The sequence below is a fragment of the Xenopus tropicalis genome, chromosome 3 (genome assembly GCF_000004195.4).
Source record: "Xenopus tropicalis strain Nigerian chromosome 3, UCB_Xtro_10.0, whole genome shotgun sequence".
Lineage (NCBI taxonomy): Eukaryota > Metazoa > Chordata > Amphibia > Anura > Pipidae > Xenopus > Xenopus tropicalis.
Window position 1 is genome coordinate 32,324,745 of NC_030679.2, and position 26,352 is coordinate 32,351,096.

General features: G+C 38.9%; 1 protein-coding gene across 3 annotated transcripts in view; it reads left to right on the plus strand.

Annotated features, from left to right (window-relative positions):
* lcp2 (lymphocyte cytosolic protein 2) overlaps positions 1-26,352 on the plus strand; it is a 47,524-nt gene that overhangs the window by 13,567 nt on the left and 7,605 nt on the right. For 2 of the 3 annotated variants that reach the window (XM_031897667.1, NM_001128017.2), the window contains 14 exon segments: positions 11,146-11,211; positions 13,163-13,194; positions 15,391-15,434; positions 15,968-16,145; positions 16,730-16,818; positions 17,589-17,634; positions 17,743-17,814; positions 18,848-18,870; positions 21,713-21,738; positions 21,810-21,905; positions 22,227-22,257; positions 23,018-23,030; positions 24,090-24,198; positions 25,496-25,536. In XM_031897667.1, coding sequence (XP_031753527.1) covers positions 11,146-11,211; positions 13,163-13,194; positions 15,391-15,434; positions 15,968-16,145; positions 16,730-16,818; positions 17,589-17,634; positions 17,743-17,814; positions 18,848-18,870; positions 21,713-21,738; positions 21,810-21,905; positions 22,227-22,257; positions 23,018-23,030; positions 24,090-24,198; positions 25,496-25,536 — 866 coding nt within the window. 3 annotated transcript variants of the gene reach the window in all.

Consider the following 26,352-nt stretch of genomic DNA (forward strand, 5'->3'; position numbering starts at 1 on the left):
TGCAGCAGAGGTGGTTTGGCAGGTAAGGAAGATTTTCTGTGGCATTTTGGATGAGTTGGAGAGAGTAGAAGTGAGTGAGCGGTAGGCCAATAATGTAGAGGATACAACAGCATAGGTGGGAAGATGATTAATGAGCAGACAAGTAGTTTAGAAGTTCCCCCTTATAAGAATGAGACATATTCCTGCAGTTTATTGTAGCATCACTCAACAAGATTTTGTGAGACTGAACATGAGGAATGGAGAGAGATATGACTCTAGAGCAGCCTAGTTGCCTTTTAGTTGAGTTTTAGAAAGCAAGTGGATATCCAATAAGATAAACAAAAAAGCAGTTGGATACTAGAGGACAGAACAAAAGAGACAGATCTAAGGAATCACAGCAGTTCAGTCTATTTATTTAAATATAAAAATATTTGAATTTTTATTTGAATTAAACATTTTTAAGGCCTGCTTTAATGTGACATATTCCTTTGCTGGCAGCACAAATCCTATATTAAATTCAGACACAGGAAAAATTATTTTTACGTAGAGGAACAAAAGTATAAATAGATATGATTTGCTATTGTCTAATACTAAATAAAAGCTATTCAGACATGGGGCTTTTGAGAATATCAGAAGATTTAGAAATTAAAAAAAATAATAATTTATAATTTGTAGCTTGCAGGATACCAGAAAGAGAACACATAACTGAGTGAAAAGGGACTAGTTCTTCAGTACCCAGTAACACTGGCATTCTCTGTTACTAAGGAAATAGTGTCACTGGCATCAAATGGTAGCTATAACGAATCAATCGTTTTTGTCACAGAATTATATACAAGGTGTAGAGAGCCCAGTAAATAAAGTCAAATGAATAAAACTGGGTAAATATATTTACTCCGTAAAAATGCAAATATTTACATTAAACCTAAAGCTAAAAACTCAAAATACGAGTGTGACCATTGTAATTAAGAGATGGGATAACTGGTAAGTATTAGCTCAGTCTCGTGTGAGCTTTCCTTTCCATCAGAAGAGAAACTGCACACAGACACCATGTTTCTCTTCCTTCAAGAAGTCTCAACTTTATTAACACTTCTTCATGGACAGACAAACTTCATGTCACATGACACGAGGCGGTATGAGATCTGTATGAGAGCACACCCGCTAATACACATCTTAACAATTAGAAACCACATTATATTAGAAACAGCAGAGCAGAAACAATCAACCATTATTATTTAATGTCTTTAGGAACAGAAAGTAGACCCATCCCTGTTCCCATGCGTGCAAGCTGTGTAGCTTTCACATGGAATAGAAACTTAGCATATGTTACTCTACAGGCAATGGTTTAGTGAAGCGAAGAGCTTGTGGCTTCTTTTCATAAAAACACATACTGCTGACTGACCTTGGGCTTTGCATTCTCCTGCTCATTTCAGTCCAGTTGTCAGACAGCCTGAAAATGCAAGTCATTGTCAGAGAATTAAGGAAGTTGGTGAAAATAACCACCGCTGTATGGGATCCTAAATACTGCTTTTCTGATTGGAAGGGTTTTTTTTTTTAAGAAAAGCACCTGTCATCTGCGGTTTTAGATACTACAGCTTTACTGACCACAACCTTTACCACAGGCATTGCTGGAATGTGTGACACTTTAACATTCTGTAAAAGCCAGATACATGCTTAATTACTACATATTTTTAAAAGCTAGTGGTCTGGTTGATATATCTATAACAAAATTGCATTCTAAGCAACAAAGTAGAAGCTCTGTTTCATGTCATTGTCAACCAAAATGCGTATTTAATAACAGAAGGCTATTAAAGACTAGGTCACCTTGTTTATAAATAATAATGATAATAAGCATAGCATAAAAAAATGCAGTTGTATATGACTTCTTCCCCGCAAAGTCCCAAATTGTGACTGTGGGAAGGGCATCAGGGGGCTTAGCTTGAAGGGCAGGTAGTGAGATTTTGCCCCCCTTATATACAAATTAAAGCCCTGCTTGAAGACAAGTAGATTGATATTTAAGATGAAAACGTATCTGATGTCAGATATTATTGGGATGTTGTCTGAATGATTGTTACACAAATGCTTTCCTATATCTGTAACCTTTGTTACAAATATAGTAATTGGGCCCTGACAAAGGTTGGACATAATACCCAAGAGACATGAATATCCTGTAAATTATATCCTTATAAATGGTGATTAATGATGTCATCAGTTATAATTGGAGCTTTGTGATGTAAGTTCTGTCACATGACTCACTGAAACTTGTGTATTATGATAAATAATGTACCCCATGTTGTAAAATATAAGGATATTGTAAGTCACCTCAGAATTTCATGACCTGTATAAAAGCACCCAGCCTTCAACTTCTTTTGCTTTTATGTGGTCATGGAACTCCTCGTGACTTGTGACTTTTAAAGGACAAGGAAAGGCTAAGTCACTTGGGGGTGCCAAAATGTTAGGCGCCCCCAAGTGACTTTAATCGCTTACCTTGTACCTCGGGCTGGTGCCCCTGTTAGGAGAGAACAGCACCAGGGTACCTGTAGAGCTTCCTCCTTCCTGCTTCGTTTTTCCGGGACCCCACGACAGGCGCATGCGCAGTAGAGTGAAAAGCTGAGTTCTCTGTTCAAGTTTGGCTTTTCACTCTACTGCGCATGTATGCACGGAAGCAGGAAGTAGGAAGCGCTGCAGCTACCCCAGGCTGGTGCTGTTCTCTCCTAACAGGGGCACCAGCCCGGGGTAAAAGGTAGGTGATTTAAGTCACTTGGGGGTGCCTAACATTTTGGCACCCCCAAGTGACTTTTCCTTTCCATGTCCTTTAATATCCTTATAGTTTACAATAGGGGGAGCTTTAGCATATTTTCCAGTTACATTTTAGCTTCCAGTTCATAATTTTGATGAAATAGGAGATAGTCTAGGAAAGAGGGAATACATTAAAATAATAAATCAGGGTCCAAACAGGGTTTGAATACTATAGAAGCATTAAGGAGTCAAATGAAATCTTATAGGGCTCTCATAGAAAATGGCATCAGTTCTGGTTTGTGCTAGACCCCCAACCCCAATGTTAAGCCTAAATAACCTTTTAACAAAATATGGATTAATTAGTTATGTTTTGTAAATGATTGCACTTTCAGTTGTAAGATTTTACTGATGCACACTTCTGTAATGGTGTATGCCTCACACAACTAAAGCCATAAAGCAATGGCATACCCCACACCAGTGACCATATCGTAACTTTAAAGTGGCAATGTCTTTCATCATATGTGAGAGTCAGAGAGAAGCAGTGGCTGCAGCTATTCTGCAAGGGTGAATACAGGAAGCAGAGATAAGAAAGTTAAGTTCTGTGTAAGCACTGTGTTAATTATATACTTCCTTCCTCCAACAGGAAGGTTTAGGCTAGTGTGTGTGTGTGTGTGTCATTAGTAATAAAACTTCCAGTATAACATTGTATGTACAATTATATTTGCCCAGAAACATATATTTTGTATGTAACAACATGATAGCAATTTAAAGTTAAATAGACAACCTATTTACATTGTAGTCATTTGTCTCAGTGTGGAAAATGAGTTGGATGAGGTTGTTCAATTAGTGAGGGAAACTAACACAAACATGGTTGTGCTACCTGTACATTCAAATAAGTCATGGATATCATAAATAGCAAGGTGACAGGCAATTTTACATCACTCTTGGAGACAATGTCGCAATAAAGTGTTTCCAGAGCAAGAAACAGGGGGAGAAGAAAGTTAAATTCAGAATTAAGTTACATGGCTGCGTATATAGATGTGGATAAAGCAATTGAGCTTACTGTAACACAAGGGCTCTTTAGCAATTCTCCCTAACTTGCAGGTCTAAATGAATAGATTTATTTGTTCTTTCCATTTTCTCCAGTAAGAGTCAATATAATTGTACAGCTGATACTGCATTGTACCTGCCAAGAGGCTGACATGTCATTTTGGGAGCTTTAGTTTAGTAACAGATTGAGCCTGAAAGTTTTGGTTGTGAAATTGTGTTTATCAGTTGCTGTATGTATTTACATACTGTAGCAGTTATTATTTGTTTTAGGGTATATATCGTATGTGTGTGTGTTAGACAAGGAATGTACCATCTACATTTCTTTGTTCTGTTCATAGTTCATGAAAGACACTGAAGCAACTGCTGTAAAGAATTAAATAGGTGTGCAGCGGCTCCCAATTCTCATAGCACTGAGTGTAACCAGGATTGGACTCTGAAGCAGTGAAAATGCATTCTGTGATGTTATGAATAGTGATGAGTGAATCTGTCCTGTTTCGCTTCGCCAGAAAATTTGCGATTTGCATTTGATTGGACAACTGTGTATTATCAAGCAAGCACTTAAAGAAGAATAAGAAGCTTATATTTTGGGACTTACGCAATGATTTAACCCACAGGAGCATCATAAGGCACATCGCATTAAAAGATACTTGAATTATTTTCTATTCCTTTAAAAAAAACCTTGCTAAATATGAAACTGCAAAATTTACATAAAAAAGGGAAACTTAATAGCACAGTCAGTGACTGGAATAGCATCAACCTATCACTGCACTTGCAGGGTTGAACTTTACCCCAAACTAATTACTGGTTAAATTCTCTTTGATTGTTACACCATCTAGGCTTGACAAAGGGCCTGGAATTGGCCTGAAATGTTACCACTTTTGTGAGCACCTTCCACTGCTTCACAGCAACAGTTGTGCCTACAATATTTTTGTTTTTCAAATGGTTGATTTTCTGGGCCCCTGGTAGTTTGAGGCCCCTATACTAGAAGGCACCTGACCCTTACAGATGTTTTCTTACTGGTGGAAGCACTCCATCCTATGTTCTACTACAGTGCTGTCCAACTGGCAGCCCGTAACCCCCCTCTGTGTGACCCCCCACCTGTCTGGCTGCTTTGATGGTTTACCTTTGTGTAAGATTTAAATGGTATCAGTACTGAGATTAACTGGCCCCCTGCATGGTGGTGCACACCTCAGATTCAGGCTGTAATCCACCTGTATTGTTTAAACATGCAATCCCCTGTGTTGTTCACACATTTTAATCCCCACATTGTTCATCCACCGCATTGTTCACCACATTGCTCAGACTTTAAGCCCCACCTGTTCCCACCTCAGACTGTAGGAGCAGTAGAAACCCACAAATACACCCTGCACACTATAAAAGAACATATACTGAGGTGGCACTGCAATTAAAAAGATTTTTTAATACATAGTTATTGTGCAGACTGTAGGAGCAGTGCCAGCATTGTGTTACTGTATGCTGCCCGTATGTGCCATACTCTGCCTGCCCTATGCTGCCTGTGTGTGCCATACTCTGCCTGCCCTATGCTGCCCATGTGTGCCATAATCTACCTGCCCTATGCTAGCTGTGTGTGCATATTCAAGTTGTCACCTTACCTATAAGATGCAAAATGATGCTTTCATCTGCCATTTTTAATGCAAGACAATAATTTAGTTGCTTTTGCAGTCACAAAGTGACATTGCCTGCACTGGCATAGTTTGTTATCCACATAAAAATCCCCAAATCATTGTGAACTAAGGAGACCCCCATGACACCATTTAGTAAATAACTCACATTTATGTTTTTTCCACTGAACTGCATAACCTTGTATTATCAACATTAAACATCTTCTGCTAGTTTGCTGTCCAGTTCTCTCTAATAACTCTACAAAGTGGCAGCATCTTGCATGGAACTAGTTTTGCACAATTTAGTATCATCAGCAAAAAATAGAGACAGTACTTATAATGCCCACCTCAAGGTTAATAAACAAGTTAAAAAGCAAAGGACCAAGGGCAGACCCTTGTGGAACTCCATAAACACTACTGGTTCAATTAGAGAAGCACTTTTTAAAATCTATCCTTCAGTCAGTTCTCTATCCAAGTACAAATATAATGTTCCATGCCAATATTTAACCAGTAGCCTTCTGTGTGGTACTGTAGCAAATGATTTATTAAAATCTAAGTAGATTACATCCACTGCCATCCCATGATCTAGGTTTCTGCTCACCTCTTTACAGATTAGTCTGGCAAGATCTATTATGCATTAACTCATGCTGGCACAAACTCATAGTAATGTGATTTGCAATGTATTCAAGTATATTATCCCTAATTACCTCTTCCAAAAGCTTTGCTACCATTGATGTCAAACTAACACCACATTAGCAATTTGCCAATCTCTCATCATGCTAGATCTCAAATGTCAAAGAATCATGAAAAATTAAGTAAAAAGCTTTGACAATCACAGAGATAAGATTTTTTTAGTATCCATTAGGACCTGGACCTTTATTTACCTTTACATGCTATAGTCTCATTTGGATATCCTTCGGAGTCACCATCCATCAATAGTTATGTTATTAAAACCTTCATTATCTGGTTCCTTAGTTGTGTAGACAAACAAAATATAAAAGTTCAGAATGTCTGCTTTTTTCCCCCTGTTCTTGTCAACTAGTTGACCCCCCTTTGATACTAAGGGTCCCAACCCATCTCCTGTGAAAATCTGAAACACCTTTCCTAGTTAATATTTTGTAGAGATGCCCTTATACTGGCAGAGTTTGAATGTCTAAAATTTAGTGCCTTGAATTACTCCCTTATAAAATTGACTCAAAAATATAATCTCAAAAGCGTGGATGTTAAGGACACTATTCCATAAATGGTCACCCTCACAAATGCTAGAGATGAATTCAGACTCTGGAATTACCAAATCCAAAAGAGAATCTTTCCTAGTAGGTTCCTGAACTACCTGAAATAAAAACCTGATAGCTTTTTCTGATTTGGCTAGCCCGTTACTACTACCATTGTCTGGATAATTGAATTCACCCATAATAACAAGGTGACCTAAACATGAAGCCTCTTCAGTTTGAAAAAGAAGCTGGGCTTCATTCTCCTGGCTGTAGGACTAATGTCTAAATCACTACTGTACAATATATATTAGTTCTGGTAATTTTCAACAAGAACAACAAAATATTTTATTAACTTTAACCTTCCTTTTCTGGAATTACTTTGATGAGCAAATTCCACAGTTTCTCCATTTTTACATTTACTTTGAGTTTTACAGCATCCTGGTTTTAATACAACTAACATGCATGCACTTGTGGGTTCTGTTACATCAGTGCTGTCCAACTTCTGCGGTGCCGAGGGCCGGAATTTCTCTAGCATACATGGTGGAGGGCCGCTAATGGAAGCCAGTTTTGGCCACTCTCCCTTTTTGAACCACACCCACTTCAAACCACACCCATTCTATCACAATGGTGGTAGTGCAGCAAAAACCCAAATGCTTGGTCCCCATAAAAAAGAATTATAAATATAAAAGAATTATATTATGTCATATTAAGACACACCCTTAAATCCATATGCCTCCTCCTCCCCTGTGGATAGCACAGCAACCCCCAGCACATAATTACACACCTTAGGGACCATTTAATGGCTGTTTCCAACTACTAACAAACTCCCAGAACAAACCCCTGCCAGGTTCACCTCTCACAGGCAGCATAGGGTAGGCAGAGTATGGAACACACAGGCAGCACTCTGCCTCCCTTATGCTGCCTGTGTGTGCCATAATCTGCCTGCCCTATGCTGCCTGTGTGTGCCATACTCGGCCTGCCCTATGCTGCCTATGTGCCATACTATGCCTGCCCTATGCTGTCTGTGTGTTCCATACCCTCCCTGCCCTATACTGCCTATGTGCCATACTTTGCCTACCCTAAGCTCTCTGTGTGTGCTATATACACAGGCAGCATAGTCCAGGCACTACATACAATGTCTTAGGTGTGAAGAGGTGAACAATGGGGGTGATTACAGCCTGAGGTGTGAACACTGCAGGGGGTGAACAATGCAGAAACTAAAAGGTGTGAAAAACACAGGAGATTACATGTTTAAACAATTACAGGGGGAAACAATTCGCCAAAGGCGAAATTCGGAAATTCGCTGCGAATTCATGCGAAAAAATTTGGTCATCACAAATTGTAAATAGTATTTTGTCATGAATTTCAGCTTGGTGGGCAGCCAACAAAACACTGGGAATTACCTTATTGTTAATTTCAATGGGGAATGTGCTAATTTGCAAGCAAGACTTACCTGACCCATGACTTACCTGACCCATTTTGCTAAACATGGACAATTCTATAGAAAAAGAGCATTGTGATTTCAAGCAAGTCGTCGCTTTCCTGCAAAGCTGGAAATTGCTCGGTAATAAAGTATTAGAATTGCCATGTATGCATATGTTTTGCTACTGCCCCAGAGATTACAAAATATATGCCACAAAAAAAAGCAATGAAGCTGCTTAGATGTTAATGTTTGTTGTGATTATTTTTTATGTGAAACCAGTGCAATAATAATGGCATATATATTCTTGTGTTAATATAATTATATCTAAAAAAATGAAATTAACCCTCTACTCCAAGGCCAGGAGGGCAGGACAAACTTTATGGCCACCTTGCATTTTCTGCCAGAATGGTTATTTGTATTCTATGCAAGAACATTTATGAATTTAAATATATAAAAGGTTCTTCAGCACCGTATGCCACTTTTCCTTAAAGGGGCCCTGTCACCCTAAGGAATAACTCCAAATGTTTTTTCTATGGGTTGAACTTGATGGACAATGGTCTTTTTTCAACCCTATGTAACTATGTATATTGTTAGTTGAGCAAAATAAACTTCACTTATACTATATCAATAATATAAATCTTGTTTCCTTCCGTCTTGGAATTACACAATCACAGCCAGCAGGCAGGCACCATTTTGTGGACACTGTTTTTAAGGCAAGCTTTGTATCACCCCAATATATTGTTTATGGGCCAGAAGGGGGGACCTGATGCCCCTACCCATGCACTGGCTACACCAGGGCCACCATCAGAAATCACGGGGCCCCTCACAACAAAATTTTCTGGGCCCTCCTCCTCCCATGCCCTGCCCCCAATGGCCCCTCCCCCAGTGACCCCTCCCATCAGTACAAAGGACACACAAATATTGGTAGCCAGGGACCCCCTAATACATTGGTGCCAGGAAGCAGTGCCCCCTAATACATTGGTGCCAAGAGCAGTGCCCCCCTAATACATTGGTGTCCAGCAGCAGTGCCACCCTAATACATTGATGCCCAGCAGCAGTGCCCCCATATACATTGGTGCCAAGAGCAGTGCCCCCCTAATACATTGGTGCCAAGCAGCAGTGCCCCCTTAATACATTGGTGCCGAGAGCAGTACCCCCCTAATACATTGGTGCCAAGAGCAGTGCCCCCTAATACATTGGTGCCAAGAGCAGTGCCCCCCTAATACATTGGTTCAAGAGCAGTGCCCCCTAATACATTGGTACCAAGAGCAGTGCCCCCCTAATACATTGGTGCCAAGAGCAGTGCCCCCTTAATACATTGGTGCCAAGAGCAGTGCCCCCCTAATACATTGGTGGTCAGTGTGCCCCCATATACATTGGTGCCAAGAGCAGTGCCCCCCTAATACATTGGTGCCAGGAGCAGTGCCCCCTTAATACATTGGTGCCAAGAGCAGTGCCCCCTTAATACATTGGTGCCAAGAGCAGTGCCCCCTTAATACATTGGTGCCAAGAGCAGTGCCCCCTTAATACATTGGTGCCAAGAGCAGTGCCCCCCTAATACATTGGTGCCAGGAGCAGTGCCCCCTTAATACATTGGTGCCAAGAGCAGTGCCCCCTTAATACATTGGTGCCAAGAGCAGTGCCCCCCTAATACTTTGGTGCCAAGAGCAGTGCCCCCTTAATACATTGGTGCCAAGAGCAGTGCCCCCCTAATACATTGGTGGTCAGTGTGCCCCCATAGACATTGGTGCCAAGAGCAGTGCCCCCCTAATACATTGGTGCCAAGAGCAGTGCCCCCCTAATACATTGGTGCCAAGAGCAGTGCCCCCCAATACATTGGTGCCAAGAGCAGTGCCTCCCTAATACATTGGTGCCAAGAGCAGTGCCCCCTAATATATTGGTGCCAAGAGCAGTGCCCCCTAATACATTGGTGCCAAGAGCAGTGCCTCCCTAATACATTGGTTCCAAGAGCAGTGCCCCCTAATACATTGGTGGTCAGTGTGCCCCGCAGCCCCCCCTAACACATTGGCGACCTGCAGCAGTTTTACTTCTCCTCTTCGGCTTCTCCGGTGGCAGCTCCGGCATCTTCAGCGGCGGGGCGGCATCTTCAGCGGCATCAGATCCTTCTCAGGCGATGCCTCTACACTTAGGCCTCCACGCGAATGGACACAGGCCCTTTTATAAGGTTGCGCCCCGTGCGTACTGACGTCACACTTACACACGGGGCGCAACCTTCCAGATGACCAATAAAAGGGCCCGGATTTTATTAAAGGGGGCCCGAGCGACTAAGAAAACTGTAGCGCCGCCGGTCCCCCTTTAAAAGTAAAAATCGCCCGGGCCCGGGACAGCTGTCCCCGCTGTGCCCCCTGATGGCGGCCCTGGGCTACACAATTGAATGAGGAGGAGGGAGGGGAAAAGTGAAATGTGCAGTGACATCTAGGTAGTGCTGAAAGGAAAGCTAAAGTTATTGTCTGCCCCGGCTCTATGCCTAAGGCATCGAGGCGGGGCAAGCAATATACGATTGACAGCTGGGATTTTTAAATGCCTTTATAATGGGTATGGGTGTGTTATAAAAAAAAGGAATTTGTGTTTCATGTTTAACTTGAAAAGGACTTTTATTATACAGCTTTTTATGTCTGGGTGACAGGTCCCCTTTAAAATGAACTATGGGTCTTTTACAGTATAATATTCAAGAACAGTGAATATCCTTATTAAAAGACATCATTTTACAGCAGAGGTTGAAGACCGGTCATTGGCAGATAATTCATCATTACATGAACCTGCTATGCAGAACTCAAGACATTATCGTATCTTTTAACTGATCGTAGTAAAATTAATTAAGACTGCTGAACACAGAACAAATGATACATGTTAAAATATGTAACTTTATTACTATAAGTATGGGATCTTGGTTATCCAGAAGTCTTGGGACCTGGGGATTTATGGATAATAAATAAATATTCAAAGTACAAAATCCAATAGGATTATGTTCATCTCAACATGTATTTAAAGGCTGGATTAGTTTAGTAAATAATTTTTTACACCTTCATAAATATGCCCCTAGAGTTTTACACACAGTATTGTGATTCCCTTGCTAAAATGTAACAATCTGTGTCTCTAGAATGCTGATAAAAATCCAACAACACATGAACAAGAAAGATGAGAAGAGGGGCTTCTTTCAGAAAAAGTATGTACTTCACTTTAATTTGTTTACTATAGTGGCTTGACTGAGTGGCAAGAAGCATACAGTTTTTTTGACAAATTCTTTACTGTTTTAAAGAAGAACTACAGCCTGAGTAATAACTGAGCACTAATGATGTGTGGGTCGAGAAAAACTCAACCTGCACCCGACCCTAACCTGCCCGCTCCCAACACAAACCCTTCCCGACCCGGCTTCTCTCCTCTATTTATAGACCCACGCCTGACTCAACCCGCAATGACATCACAAAAGGGGCGGAGTGTGTTGGGCTAGCGTCTATAGAGGAAGTTGACAGTGTAAGGTCGCGGGCAGGGAGGGCGAGTGGAAGAGCTCAACCTGAACCCACCCGTGAAACCCACCCGTGAACCGCAAGTGAAGTGCCGAGGTTGGCCTCAACACGCTTGACCCATGGGTATCAGGCCGACCCATACATCACTACTGAGCACACCTTCAAAGCCTGCTTTTACTCCCCCCCATTCTAAACTGCACCACTGAGGATCAGATCTCCTAAATGTAGGCAGTGTAGCACATCAGGTTTGATGGGTCCTCTTCTCTGCAATCCTCCTACAGGAGCATGAGAAGTTGTAACTGATCAAGACCTGGCTACAACTGTGTATTATTATTATTATTATTAACATAGTTGCTGTAGTTGCAAAGAACTCCCCACCCCTTACCCTTTGGGGCAGATTAAATTTAGTGAGAAAAAGGTTTATCACATGAAAACCAATTGACAAAATTCAATTTGAGATGCAATTCAATCCAGAAAAACTTATCTCACTGTTTATCGCATAAAAACTGTATTGAAGTCTATGGGAAAATTCTGGAACTGAATTAGGAGAAATGTTTCTTCTCTTTGTATTAAATCTCACCCATAAGTTTTCATATTATAAACACTTAGATAACTTTTTCTCACTAAATTGAATCTGTCCTTTTGTTTATTACTCAGAAGGATGATTTGTGCCCTGGTCTTTCTTCACCCTTACCTATGGCGTCTGTTTACTAAGGTTTAAATTGTCTATCCTATTAGGGCTGTAAAGTTTTTGTGCTAAAATTAACACAGTTCCAATGTTTACTGAAGTCTTGTAATAATAATATTAACGTGGTGTAAAGTGTAAAAGCTAATTTTAGCATTATGACAGGAGAGTTTTATGGTTCCTTTTCAGGTCATGCTATAAATTTTGCTGAATTTTTGGGTGTCTTTGCAAAATACAAACACTAATGAAAACTATATATAATAAAGTCATTACAGGTATGGGACCTGTTATCCAGAATGCTCAGGACCTGGGGTTTCCCATTTAAACATTACATAAACCCGTCAGAATTGTTTTGCCGCTAATAAGAATGAATTAAAGGGGAAGGAAAGAAAAAAGCACCAGCCCAGGGTACCTGTAGGAAGCGTTTCCTCCTTCCTTTCTCTTCTGCCGGCGAAATCCGTGGGCCGGCGCATGCGCAGTAGAGTGAAAAGCCGACTTTAATGTTTAAGTTCGGCTTTTCACTCTACTGCGCATGCACATGCAAGCAAAAAGGAAGGAGGAAGCGCTCGCTGCTACCCCGGGCTTGTGCTGTTCTCTCTCTAAAATGTAAGCGATCTAAGTCACTTGGGGGTGCCTAACATTTTGGCACCCCCAAGTGACTTAGCCTTTCCTTCTCCTTTAAGTCTTAATTAGGACAAGGCACTGTTTTTATTTTTACAGAGAAAAAGGAAATAATTTTTAAAAAATTGAACTATTTGATTAATATAGAGTCTATGGGAGATAGTCTTCCATTAATTCTGAGCTTTCCAGATAACAGGTTTCTGGATAAAAGTTATTTTTATCACATTTATGCCATTCTTGTTTTCATTTTTTTACACGTTCTCTGACATTCAGCATTACATTTAGTTTTTTCCATAAAATGTTTGATTTTTTGTATTTTAATAATCATGTTATATTTTGGACAGGACAGCAATCCCGAGATTTCCACAGGAAACTGGTAATTTTTCCATAGCAAATACTTAAAAGTATGGATCATACAAAAACACGTGCAAGAAAATGTGACCCATTTGTTTTACATTCTTCATTTCTACTCTTCCCATCTTTACTAATCCTCATTTTTACTTTCTACCTTCCCGTTTTTCCTTTTATTTTCCATTACAATGGAATTCAATTTCTTTAGAAAGTTTCTAAATTCACATTTTTAACATTCTATTGGCTTGACCCATTCTCTTTTACTATCACCTTGTGTCTTGACTTTTGCGGTTTCAGAGTTAGGGAAATTGGAGTCCTACCTAAAGATTTGAATTTGGCCAAACCATGCCTCTTGCCCTTTGTTCTGTGCCATGTGAAAAATCCCTGCTGTAAAGAGCATCCTCAAATATATTTGTAAAAAGTTAATATCACAAGCACCTTTTCTCCAGTGTAAACAAATCTAAATTGATCTGTGTAGTTTAATTGCTCTATTCCTTTTACCAGTTTGGACCAGTTAGATGTCTCTGCACTCTTTCCAGCTCATTCATATCTTTCTTAAACAAAAGAAGCCCAAAACTTTTCTGCATTCTCAAGATGAGGTTAAACCAGGCATTTATAAAATGGCAGTTGTGTCTGCATCTTGAAGAAGACCACGTTATGATCACTAGTACGTTATGATCACTAGTACATAAATCTGTGTTGTGTTTTCTGACTTGGCTTCCACATTAATCCAGCCAAACTAAAATTGCTATAGTTGCATTCTGACCTACTGTAGTTGTGAAGCTCTTTCCATTTGCAGTAGAGCTGGGCCTCATTCTTCTTCCTTGTACTAGATGGTTGTTTGTTGCATCAGTCAACCAGTCCAATCCTATGTGGGGGGTTGAGGGCAAAGGGCTCAATGTGTTAGAGATGATTTGAGGAAATGAAGAAATGTGCTTATCACCCGTGGTCGTGCTTCTGTGGCCTCTAAAACATGGGGCAAGTCAAATAACTTGTGAGATTTAAGCAATGAGTGCCGGGCTGTAGGATGGGGTGGAAAATTTCTCCCAAATCCTATACATGGATCCCACCTAGGTATGGCCTCAGGGGTTCTAATAGTAAAATAATATGCATGAAGCACACTACTTTCTGTTCTTGAAGTGGATACTCTAAAATATTTTTTATTTTTTCTATTCGCCATTGGGGTAAGTTTTCACAGGGGCAACAGTGACTCTATACATCCTGGCCTTAGACCAACCTTTTTATTTACCATTAGAGGGTTCCTTATCTAGTCAGTAACAACCTCCCACCCTCCAAAAAAGCAAAGATGGGGTATGACCAGTTTGTTTTCTGTTTAAAGAGCATTGAAAAACTTCATAGCTATGCGCATATAAATAAAGCATGTAAATTGCTTTTTTCTCAATTGACTACAGAAGCAGAACACTTTTTTATAGATTTCTGCCTCACACTGCTACAACCCTTTTCCTAATGAAATGTAAGTGCTGTGCATGGTCTGTGAGCCTGATGCGAAAATAAATTGTGCTCCATCTGTGCATTTATCACTGGAAGCTTAGATTCCTGTTAATATTGTCCCTTGATGCTGGAAGCAGGTTTTTCAAATTCATCTCAGAATAAACGGAATAACAGTGTCGTACCATTGCTTAGCGTTTCAGCTTAGTTACAAGGGGGGGTTAAGATAAAAGCTTTTCATACTATTAGGTGTCATTGTCAGTACTTGTTGATATAAGGATATAACAAATGGTTTTTGGATTCTTCTTTAGCATTAAAGGAGACGTAAAGGTACAATCATTTGGGGGGTGCAAAAATGTTAGGCACCCCCCAGTGACAGTAATCGCTTACCTTATACCCCGGGCTGGTGCTCCTGTTAGGAGAGAATTGCACCAGGGCCCCGGGATTCAGAAGAAAGTCGAGGAAGAGGATTGCTCAGTTGCAGCTACCCTGGGCTGGTGCAGTTTTCTGCTAACAGGAGCGCCAAACAGGTAAGCGACTGGGGGGAGTCTAACATTTTGGCACCCCCCAGTGATTGTACCTTTCCTACTCCTTTAATGGCAATGACACACAGCCTACTTGTTGTGGCTACTAAATAGACACCACTGATAATTGTTTCTACTAGTGTTTTAGCAAAGACAATTTGTTATTGAACTGGCTACAAGTAGCTCAGTGTGTGGCATAGCCCTATGTCTTAATAAATGCAATTTATCCTATCTCCTTATTCTTTTAGAATTTATTCCTGAAGACAAAGAATTTTCTGACTCTGACTCATTTGTAAGTAATCATACCCAAGTGATATATTTCAGATAGATAATGCAGTTAGATTAGAGTTTAGAAAAAAAAAATGGAGCACACCTCAGATCAAATATTAAACCCATCTAATCTTAATGGGCAGTGCAACCTTCTGCTTTATGAAGTGCAATGAAGAAGGGGCATCCTCTGTTACACAATCTGTAATCTGTCCTCAGATCTGACTAGCAGGTCTTGGTCATGGCCTAAACCTATAATCTGGTCAATGCATCAAAATAAGTCGTGGTGTAAAAAAAAAAAGTCACAGACAAATAAGGAAAAAGTTGTGTGCATCAAGTGGTGTGGAAGCCATGTTTCCCAAATTTCTTTACCATTACACACATTTTTAAGCAGTTTTGCAAATGTGACAGATTTGCTTATCACTACCATTCACTACTTGCAGTTTTTGAAGTATGTATTGGCAAGGTATAGGGCAATGGTTTCTCAGTATGTGAAAATGTCATTTATATCCAACTGATTACTAATTTTATATCCATATTTAATGTACATATGAACAGGAGGAGGATTATGAAAGTCCCAATGAGTTTGATGATGATGACTATGAACGCCCAGCATCAGAAAATGAAGAGGATGAAAATGAAAATGGAGATTATGAGCCACCTCCTCCCAATATTGAAGATGCTCATCCTCCCATATTTCAATTAAAGCCAAATGTAACTAACTCCCCCTATGCAGGTAAATTAGGTACATTGTGTACCTTTCTAATTACCATAAACCCATAAACTCAATTTACATACAATTAACACTTCTAAAAATTTGGAAAAAAATCTGGAAAAATATGCTTTATTATTTTAAAAAAAAATTAAATATACTCTAAGGGGCAGATTTACTAATCCACAAATTTGAATCACGAATGGGAAAAATTCGGATTGGAAACAAAAATTTCTAAAGATCTCAAATATCCCGAAAATGCTTACGAAAAAATCATATTACTCACGATAATATCGTATTGACGATCCGAAAGTCACAAAATTTTCGTACTGTCCATTGGAAACAGCGGCAGAGCCTTTCCGAATTTTTTATGCGGGCACGCGGAAAAAACAGCGAGAATACGCTCGGAGCGTTCGTATGAATGCTCCAGCGTTCGGGTCTTACTGAATCTCCCCCTAAATGTTTATCGATGGAAAGGTGCTTAATATGCAAGCAAGGCTTCAAGCCAAGCTCCTGTTTTATATGTATGACCATATTATTGTTAGACATTCTGAAGTTTTGAGTTAATAAACATTTCTAATTATTAAATATTTCTTTTGAATATTTAGACAGAGAGTTTGGAAATTCTACCAAAAATCCTCCAGAGCCCCCAAAGAGGCCGGGGAATCCAGGACTTCCACCAAACAGGGGACATACTGTAAGTTGTTTGTTGACCTAAAAAAATGAAAATAATATATGAATATATTTAGATTAAACCCAATAAAAAACTGTCTCTGCAGTGTTGTCTTAATATTTTTAAATGTAAATTTTAATATTTAAATTTTAATGCAGGTAAAGAAGGGACATTATTTATTGTCTGGATGCAAGAAGGTGGAAAATGGACATATTGTAGTCTTACCCCCATATTGGGTTTATTGTCCAGTAGCAGTAACCCATAGCAACCAATAAAATGTTTGTTGTTTGCTTTTAAAGAGGTGACCAGTAAATTCTACCTGCTGATTGGTTGCTATGGGTAGCTCCAGGGCAGACTTAGTGCCTTTTATTACATACCCCCATTAGTATTCAACCCAGCAATGGATTTAGGACCCTGACCAGGCATGTATATTTTCTATTTCTGATTCCATTCTAAGATCTATTGTCCGAAAGAGATGCCTAGAAATTGCTGACTTGGCAAATCAACCTTCAGTGCAATTGTACCAAAGCTGATAAACCAAAAACATAACAAGGTTGAATGATGACCATCAGCTGACCCAAAATGCAACGACAGTATTCCCCATGCTTCCACCAATTCATACAAACTATCAGGGGGCAATCCAGTAATGAAATTAGAATGTTTTAATATCTCTGTGCTTCCCGCAATTAATATTGATATCCAAAGATGGCAAATATTTATCTAACATAAGCAGTTACATACAGAGACATAGTAAAAGGGAAACTTTTTCTTATTGTTTTTGTTTGTTGTATCAGTTTCCTGGGTATTCACCCTCATCAAATCAAGAAAACAGAGCGAATAGTGAGTATTTTATGTATCTGTGTTCATTTGCTATAATAATATTTACTATACATTTGGTCTGGTCTCATTTGTTTTGTTCATTATATTCTTTTTAACTGTTTTTTGAAGCACTCGGTCCAAGCATTGATCGTACAATCAAGCCAAGTTTTGAAATGACCTATCCGCCAAATGTTGGAAGAGGTATCGGCAAGAAAATTTGAGAAATGGTGAAAAATTTGCGAAACGCATTTGTCGCACGATTTTTTTTGTCGCCCGCGCCTTTTTTCGCCAGCGGCTATATTTTGTCACCCGTGTCTATTTTTTTTTTTGTCGCCCGCGTCTATTTTTTTTGTCACCCGCGCTTTTTTGCCGCGACCAATTTGACGCGTGGCAAAACAAATTTACACGCAACTAATTTTTCCAAGGCGAATTTTCACAGAAGTTTCGCAAAACAATTCGCCAATGGCGAAATGCGGAAATTCACTGCAAATCCATGCCCGTCCTTGGCAAATTTAAGTATAAACTTCAATTAAAGGGGTGGTTCACCATTAATCTAACTTTTAGTATGTTATAGAATGGCAAATTCTTAGCAAATTATCAATTTGTATAGTTTTTAAATTATTTACTGGCTTATTTTGACTCTTTCCAGCTTTAGATGTGTGTCACTGACTCAGGCAGCCAAACAACTATTGTTATTGTCACTGTTCATTGTTTTTCTTTCTTTTGAGTCACTCTCCTATTCAAATTCCAGTCTCTCTTTCAAATTGCTGACTGGTTGCTAGGGTAATTTAGAACCCATCAGCCAGGCAATTAAATTAAAATCTGGAGTTTAACAAGAAGCTAAATAATTGCAGATTGTTTCAGAATATCACCCTCTACATCATACATATGTTGTAGTCTCAGGACAGTGTATCAGGGTGATCTATTATACTGGTGATTTGCACTGAAGTGCACAGTAGATTCCTGAAAGAGTTTTGTTTCCATTAGTTCTGTCTCATTCTCATGTTGTCCTGACATGCTTATATTACAAGGGACTGGAATACATTCTACTGCCCCCTGTAACAGTAGTCTCCCCTGTATGCACATATCTGCAACTTTATTTTAATAAAAAAAAGTAATAATGTAGTTTTTGTCAAGTGCACAAAGTAATGTTCTGCATTGCACTGTTTACACACTATATTATTACTATATTAATTGCTATTATCCCTTCTCTCTCCTTCTCTCACTTTTTCAGGGAAACCACCTATTCCAGGAAAGGTAAAAAAATAACTTTAAAATAAAATAATTTTTAACTTTGTTATAGATACTGTATCATAGTTGAAAAGCTGTTTTGTGTTTTAAGCTGGAAAGGAATTTTGCTTTTATATTACTCAATCAAAATATGATGTGATAAAAAGTGGCTTGCCCACTTGCCCTTTCTAATAAATATAAACATATGAGGGCTTATTTACACAAAAAGGAGTAAGTAAGCACAACTACAAAGTGCAAATTGAGGTGCTATTAGCAGGTGTATTCACTTAGCTGCTATTTAGCAAAGTTATTTGCACACATACATGCTACATACAGCTTGTTGTTATATTGCTAGTGCAGCCTGATGAATTACACATAGTTGCATGAGATATGGAAAGTATGCAAAGTAAGGAAAGTAGGGTCAATGAAAACTGCAGTTTGCAAGAATTGCCTTAAGAACAGAACATACCAATGGACAGGTTCTGTGTAAAGGTTCAGAGGCAAAAGAAGGCAAGGAGACCTGTCCAGGAGAGGGGGAAAAAGTAGTAGTAGAGCAGAGATGGTAAAGCTGGGGCATCTGAGGTAACATACACTGCTCAAAAAAATAAAGGGAACACAAAAATAAGACATCCTAGATCTGAATAAATTAAATATTCTTAGTTGAATGTGCTGACAACAAAATCACACAAAAATTATCAATGGAAATCAACTTTATCAACCCATGGAGGTCTGGATTTGGAGTCCAAAATTAAAGTGGAAAAAAACACTACAGGCTGATCCAACTTTGATGTAATGTTCTTAAAACAAATCAAAATGAGGCTCAGTAGTGTGTGTGTGGCCTCCACGTGCCTGTATGACCTCCCTACAATGCCTGGGCATGCTCCTGATGAGGTGGCGAATGGTCTCCTGAGGGATCTCCTCCCAGACCTGGACTAAAGCATCCACCAACTCCTGGACAGTCAGGGGTGCAACGTGGTGTTGGTGGATAGAGCGAGACATGATGTCCCAGATGTGCTCAATTGGATTCAGGTCTGGGGAACCGGCGGGCCAGTCCATAGCATCAATGCCTTCGTCTTGCAGGAACTGCTGACACACTCCAGCCACATGAAGTCTAGCATTGTCTTGTATTAGGAGGAACCCAGGGCTAACCGCACCAGCATATGGTGCCACAAGGGGTCTAAGGATCTCATCTCGGTACCTAATGGCAGTCAGGCTACCTCTGGCGAGCACATGGAGGGCTGTGAGGTCTCCCAAAGAAATGCCACCCCACACCATTACTGACCCACTGCCAAACTGGTCATGCTGGAGGATGTTGCAGGCAAAATGTTCTCCACGGCATCTCCAGACTCTGTCACTACTGATGAGCGAATCTGTCCCGTTTTGCTTCGCCATAAAATTCGTGAAACGGCAAGAAAATTCGTGAAAAGGCGAAAAATTCAATTTTTTTGTCGCCCGTGTATATTTTTTTGTCGCCCACACTTTTTTGACGTGGCCAGGCCCGTTTTGATGCGACTGCGCCCTTGTTCTACGCAAACAAGACCTTTTTTTACGTGACCGTACCCTTTTTGACGCGCAATGAATTTTTCCGCATCAAATATTCACAGAAATTTTGCTAAACAATTCGCCAGTGGCGAAATGCGGAAATTCGCTGCAAATCCATGCCTGGCGAAAAAATTCGCTCATCGCCATCTGTCACATCTGTCACATGTGCTCAGTGTGAACCTGCTTTCATCTGTGAAGAGCACAGGGCGCCAGTGGCGAATTTGCCAATCTTTGTTCCTGCTACCACTAGAGTGAAAGTACCCCCAGCATTCAAAGGTGACCAAAACTTCAGTCAGAAAGCATAGGAACTGAGAAGTGGTCTGTGGTCACCACCTGCAGAACCACTCCTTTATTGGGGATGTCTTGCAAATTGCCTATAATTTCCACCTGTCTATTTCATTTGCACAACAGCATGTGAAATTGATTGTCAATCAGTGTTGCTACCTAAGTGGACAGTTTGATTTCACAGACGTGTGATTGACTTGGCGTTACATTGTGTTGTTTAAGTGTTCCCTTAATTTTTTTGAGCAGTGTATATTTGTCAGATCCACAAGCCAAGGGAATTTCAGGTTTATACTACTGGTCCTACATTATTTTTTATCAAAAGTCCTTGGCTTTCTAATTATACACAGTGATTAATATAGAATTTGCAGATGCAATACAGTTCCTTAATTGTAATTATTTTGCAAGGCACAACCCCACCCTCTCTAAAGCCACACTGCAGTTTGTGTACCAAGATGCACAGCTAACCCCATTTGTAGAGGAAGCTCCTGTTTTGCTGTGGGCTTGTTAAAGGAGAAGGAAAGTCATTTTGGAATTGTACTGCCAGTAGATTTGCCACATTAGCGCCACCTAGAACAATATATTTATTCTACCATACCTGAGTAAACTGCTTTAGAAGCTGCCATTTCTAGTAGCTTCCTGCCTGCAGTCTAGCCGTTATAGCTGAGATCACACATTCCTAAGGGAGGGGCGAGGGAGTTCTTAGCATTCTGGTGGGAGAGGAAGCAGGAGAGGGGAGAGAGCTTACTGATAAAGCTTACTTAGTTTTTACCTTTCCTTCTCCTTTAAAGAGGAATTATATGCATATCTATACTTTGTTCAACATAGGCACAAAAAATCGGACTTACTTATCTAAAAATATTGGTGATCAACACCTTTAAACATACGAAAACAAAGAAATGATAGTGATGCCTCTTGTTAGCTTCCAGTTTGTATGAACTGAAGATCCAGGGTATTCATTAACTAATCTTGATCTGTGATTAAGAAAACTCAGTTTGAGGATGGCTACATGTATAATTGTTGCACTTGTTTTTCCTTAACCTAGATTCAGACTGGACATGCAGGTATCAGGTAAGTAACTGGATTGTTCCAGGCAAAATGTGACTGCAGTGGCTTTTGCTGAATATTTATGTCTGTTTTAGTCAACAGGCATCTGAAAAATTATCAAATCTTATAAAACCCCCCGTTCCCATTGAAAGAAACAATCAGCCATTTGAAAGGAGAATACCGAGTCCAAGGTACAGTATACGGAATTGGTTGTGGCATGTTTTTGCAATGATAAATCTCCCAAAACTGTTTGTTTTGCTCTTTGTATTCAGTATTTATTTTTAAAAAAATGGTTAAAAAAATGGAATCATCCTATTTGGGGATTTTACATGGCCAGGATCAGTGACAAAATCCATTTTTTTCAGCTGTAAAGTAGGAGATTTAATTTGAAAAAAAAGTGTACTGCATAATAATGATGATAATAATATTGTTACTATATTTTAGTTATTGGAATTATGTACATTTTTTAACATAGATTGTCAGTCTAATTTCCTTTACATTATTCATTTTAGGCCCAGTTTACCTATGGACAAAAGATTCAATGTAAGTAGTAGGTCTGAATACACAAACAGTACCATGAATCCATATTGGTAGCAACACAACCCTATTGGACTAAATGTTTTTAGCAGCAATAGAAAGAGATCCCTTATCTGGAAAATATTCAAGGTCCTAAGAATTCTGGATAAATTATCCTATACCTGTACATACTGTAACAGTTGTTATGTACAGCTGATTCAATATGAAATCAAGAAGGGAATTGGTTTTATCAGTGTAAAAAAACCTTGTCTTTCTCACTATCCAATTTTCTGCATCAATTGTTTTTTTAAATGGACCTGTCACCCTAAGTGATAATTTAAAATCCTTTTCTATCATGGTAGTGGAGCAAAATAAACTTTACTTACATTATATAAATTACTTAAATCTTGCTTCCTTCAGTCTGGAATTCACAATCACAACAAGCAGGCAGGAACCATTTTGTTGGCGCTGTTATTAAGGCAAGCTTTGTATCATTCCAAAATTCTGTGCATGTACCAGAATATGGGACCTGATGCCCATTTACTGGCTACATAATTATAGGCAGTCAGGAGGGAGGGGGAATGGGAGGAGTGAAGTGACATCTATTGTATTTTTAATTACATTTATAACAGGTATGGGTGTTTTAATAAAAAAAAGAAATTGCGTTCTCTTTCTCTATAATATAAGTATAAACACCAGAAACATTGTTAATGTGTTGTATCTGAATTGTAATTGAGTTTTTTGCATCGATAACACTAATAATAACCTGTTTTGTTGTTTTTTGCAGCCAGAAGAAGATGGTAAGCCAAACAGTCTTGCTTGTATGCACAGTGTAACTAAATAACTGTCTGAATATGAAAAATGGGTGTGGACGTGTCAAAATGAGCACGGGCGCATCAAAATGGACACGGTCGCTGCAAAATAGCAAAAAAAACCCCAAAAAACGCATGCAACAAAAAAAGACTTGTGTGACAAAAAAGCCACGTGTCAAACGCGTTTCTCGGATTTTTCACTGTTTTGCGAATTTTACTTTGCAAATTTTAGGCAAAGCAAAATGGGACAGATTCAATCATCACTAGCAGCATTCCCTGCTTTTCACCCCTGACTTTAAAGCACCCAAATGTAATAGATAGACATAATATAAATATACACTAAAACCTAAAATGAAGAAATAATTTGTCATTTACATTTGTTTAGCTACATTGTATTAGATATAAAAATTGATTTAATAAAATATATATACACACAGCAAGCACATAATAGATCCGTTTTAAGACATTCAGTAGTAGTAATCCATGAAAACTTTACCCCTAGGATGAATACTTAAAGTGATAGTTTATATTATGTTGACTTATTAAAGAATCTCGCCAAACTGGAATATATATATATATATATATATAAATATATATCAGTAAATATTGCCCTTTTACATCACTTCCCTTGATCCACCACGTTGTGATGGGCTGGGTGCTCCCTCAGAGACCACCTGACAGGAAATAATGCAGCTCTAACTGTAACAGGAATTAGTGTGGGAGTAAAAGACAGAACTCTGTCTATTGGCTGATGGGGCCTAGCATGTATGTGTGCTTTGGCTTGTTTATGTGCACTGTGAATCCTATGATCCGAGGAGGCGGCCCTTAATTCTTAAAATGGCAATTTTCTATTTAGGAGTACCCAATAGTATATACTGCTAAAAAAGTATATCTTTATGAAAATGGCCTATTTAGATGAAGCGGGGTTTTACATACAGTATGAGCTTGTTTATGCAATATAGTTTTATAGAGACCTACGTTGTTTGGGGGTATAGTTTTCCTTTAAGCAACCTAACTTTAAAAGGAATGTACTTTTTATACAAACAGCACCTAAGCGGCAAGTTCCTCCACCAGGAGGCCTTGGATTTTCCTCAAATACTTTTCCTCCAAGGCCGTCTGCGAAGAATTCATTTCCTGGATTGCCAGTTACAGAAGGGTATGTGACAATAAGGCTGAACATTTTAAATAATGATGTACTTTTAAGTATGTTTTTAAGTGTCATTTTGTCATTTAGTTTAAAAAACTTCCTTACCCAATTTTTGTGATGAGATCCATTATCCAGAAAGCCCTGAATTACAGAGAGGCCATCCCCCATAGGGTTTATTTTAATGATTTTCTTCATCCTGTAATAATTAAACAGTATCTGTTACTTGATTGTAACTACGCTGCATAATCAGCCTTAATGTATGGAGATATAAATTACCTAAAAATCCTTTATGCAGAAAGCCCAAATCCCAATCATTTCAGAAAACAGATCCTATACAGGTATCAGACCCCTTATCCAGAAACCCATTATGCAGAAAGTTATGAGTTAAGGAAAACCCATCTCCCATAGACTCCATTTAAATCAAATAATTCACATTTTTAAAAATTGTTTCCTTTTTCTTTGTAATAATAAAACAGTACCTTGTACTTGATCCCAACTAAGATATAATTACCCCTTATTGGGGGCGGAACAGCCCTATTGGGTTTATTTAATGGTTAAATGATTCCCTTTTCTCTGTAATAATAAAACAGTACCTGTACTTGATCTCAACTAAGATATAATTACCCCTTATTGGGGGCAGAACTATCCTATTGGGTTTATTTAATGGTTAAATGATTCCCTTTTCTCTGTAATAATAAAACAGTACCTTGTACTTGATCTCAACTAAGATATAATTACCCCTTATTGGGGGCAGAACTATCCTATTGGGTTTATTTAATGGTTAAATGATTCCCTTTTCTCTGTAATAATAAAACAGTACCTTGTACTTGATCTCAACTAAGATATAATTACCCCTTATTGGGGGCAGAACAATCCTATTGGGTTTATTTAATGGTTAAATTATTCCTTTTTCTCTGTAATAATAAAACAGTACCTTGTACTTGATTTCAACTAAGATATAATTACCCCTTATTGGAGCCAAAACAATCCTATTGGATAGTTACTGTTTAAATAATTTTTTAAGTAGACGTAAGGTACGAGATCTGAAAAGACCCCTTATCTGGAAAGCCCCAGGTCCCGAGCATTCTGGATAACGAGTCCCATACCTGTACCAGCAAACCTTGCCTTAAATCTTCCATACATGACCAACAAATCATCAAAGAAAACTTCTTTATTTATAAGGTAGAATAAAATGGGATGCCAAATCAAATAAATAATTTTCATTTTTGGTGCTAGCAGACCTTTAATTTCTTGAGTAATAAACTAAGAAATGTGCTTTTTTTCATCTGTTTATATATATCGACAGTCCATCCCCACCAGGACCAGCACCTCCCCCTCATAAACCAGGTAAGTAAAACAAGGTATTATATATTATTTTTTAAATATTAACACTTATGCATTGATTCCTCAAGTAAAGGCTGACAGAGTTGTCACAGCTGTATAAATACAAACTCAAGTCCCCAAAATGATTATATCCATAACTATATTCATGCCCCACAAAGAAAGCTGAAGGTGTTTTCTTAGTAAACCCAAACAGCCACGATATATCATGATATATCAGTACAGGAGAATGCCCAAAAAGTTGGGCCAGAACATACTGGTGATACAGATTCAAAATGTATGTATGTATATCTTTATTTATAAAGCGCTACTTATGTACGCAGCGCTGTACAGTAGAATACATTAATACAAACAGGGTGTTAATAAGATAATAGATAAATACAAAGTATAATAATAAATACAGATAATACAGCAGCAATAAGTTAAAATGACTCTAAAGTATGTACCTATTATTTTATAAAGCTGAATCAAAAGCTAGACAATATTTTCTTAGTATTTTGTTAGGTTTTACTTATGCTCAACCAAAAGCCACTTAAGAGGGATACTGAGTGTATTCAGAAATGGCCCGGAAGGTATCTCGTGGCCTACCAAAACATTTTTTGCAGGATAGCAGGACTAAAAAGTTAATTGGAAAGTTATATCAATGGAAGCCAAATAGCTGTGTCAATGTTCAGTGGGACAGTGGTCTTGCTTACATTACCGTGGCAAGTTGCATTGGCTGAGTCATAGGGCAAACCGTGGCAAGTTGCATAGGGCAACCACAGCAGTACTTTATAAATAGATACAAAGCTTCAAGATTAAGGGGCAGGGTCTCTTAGCACA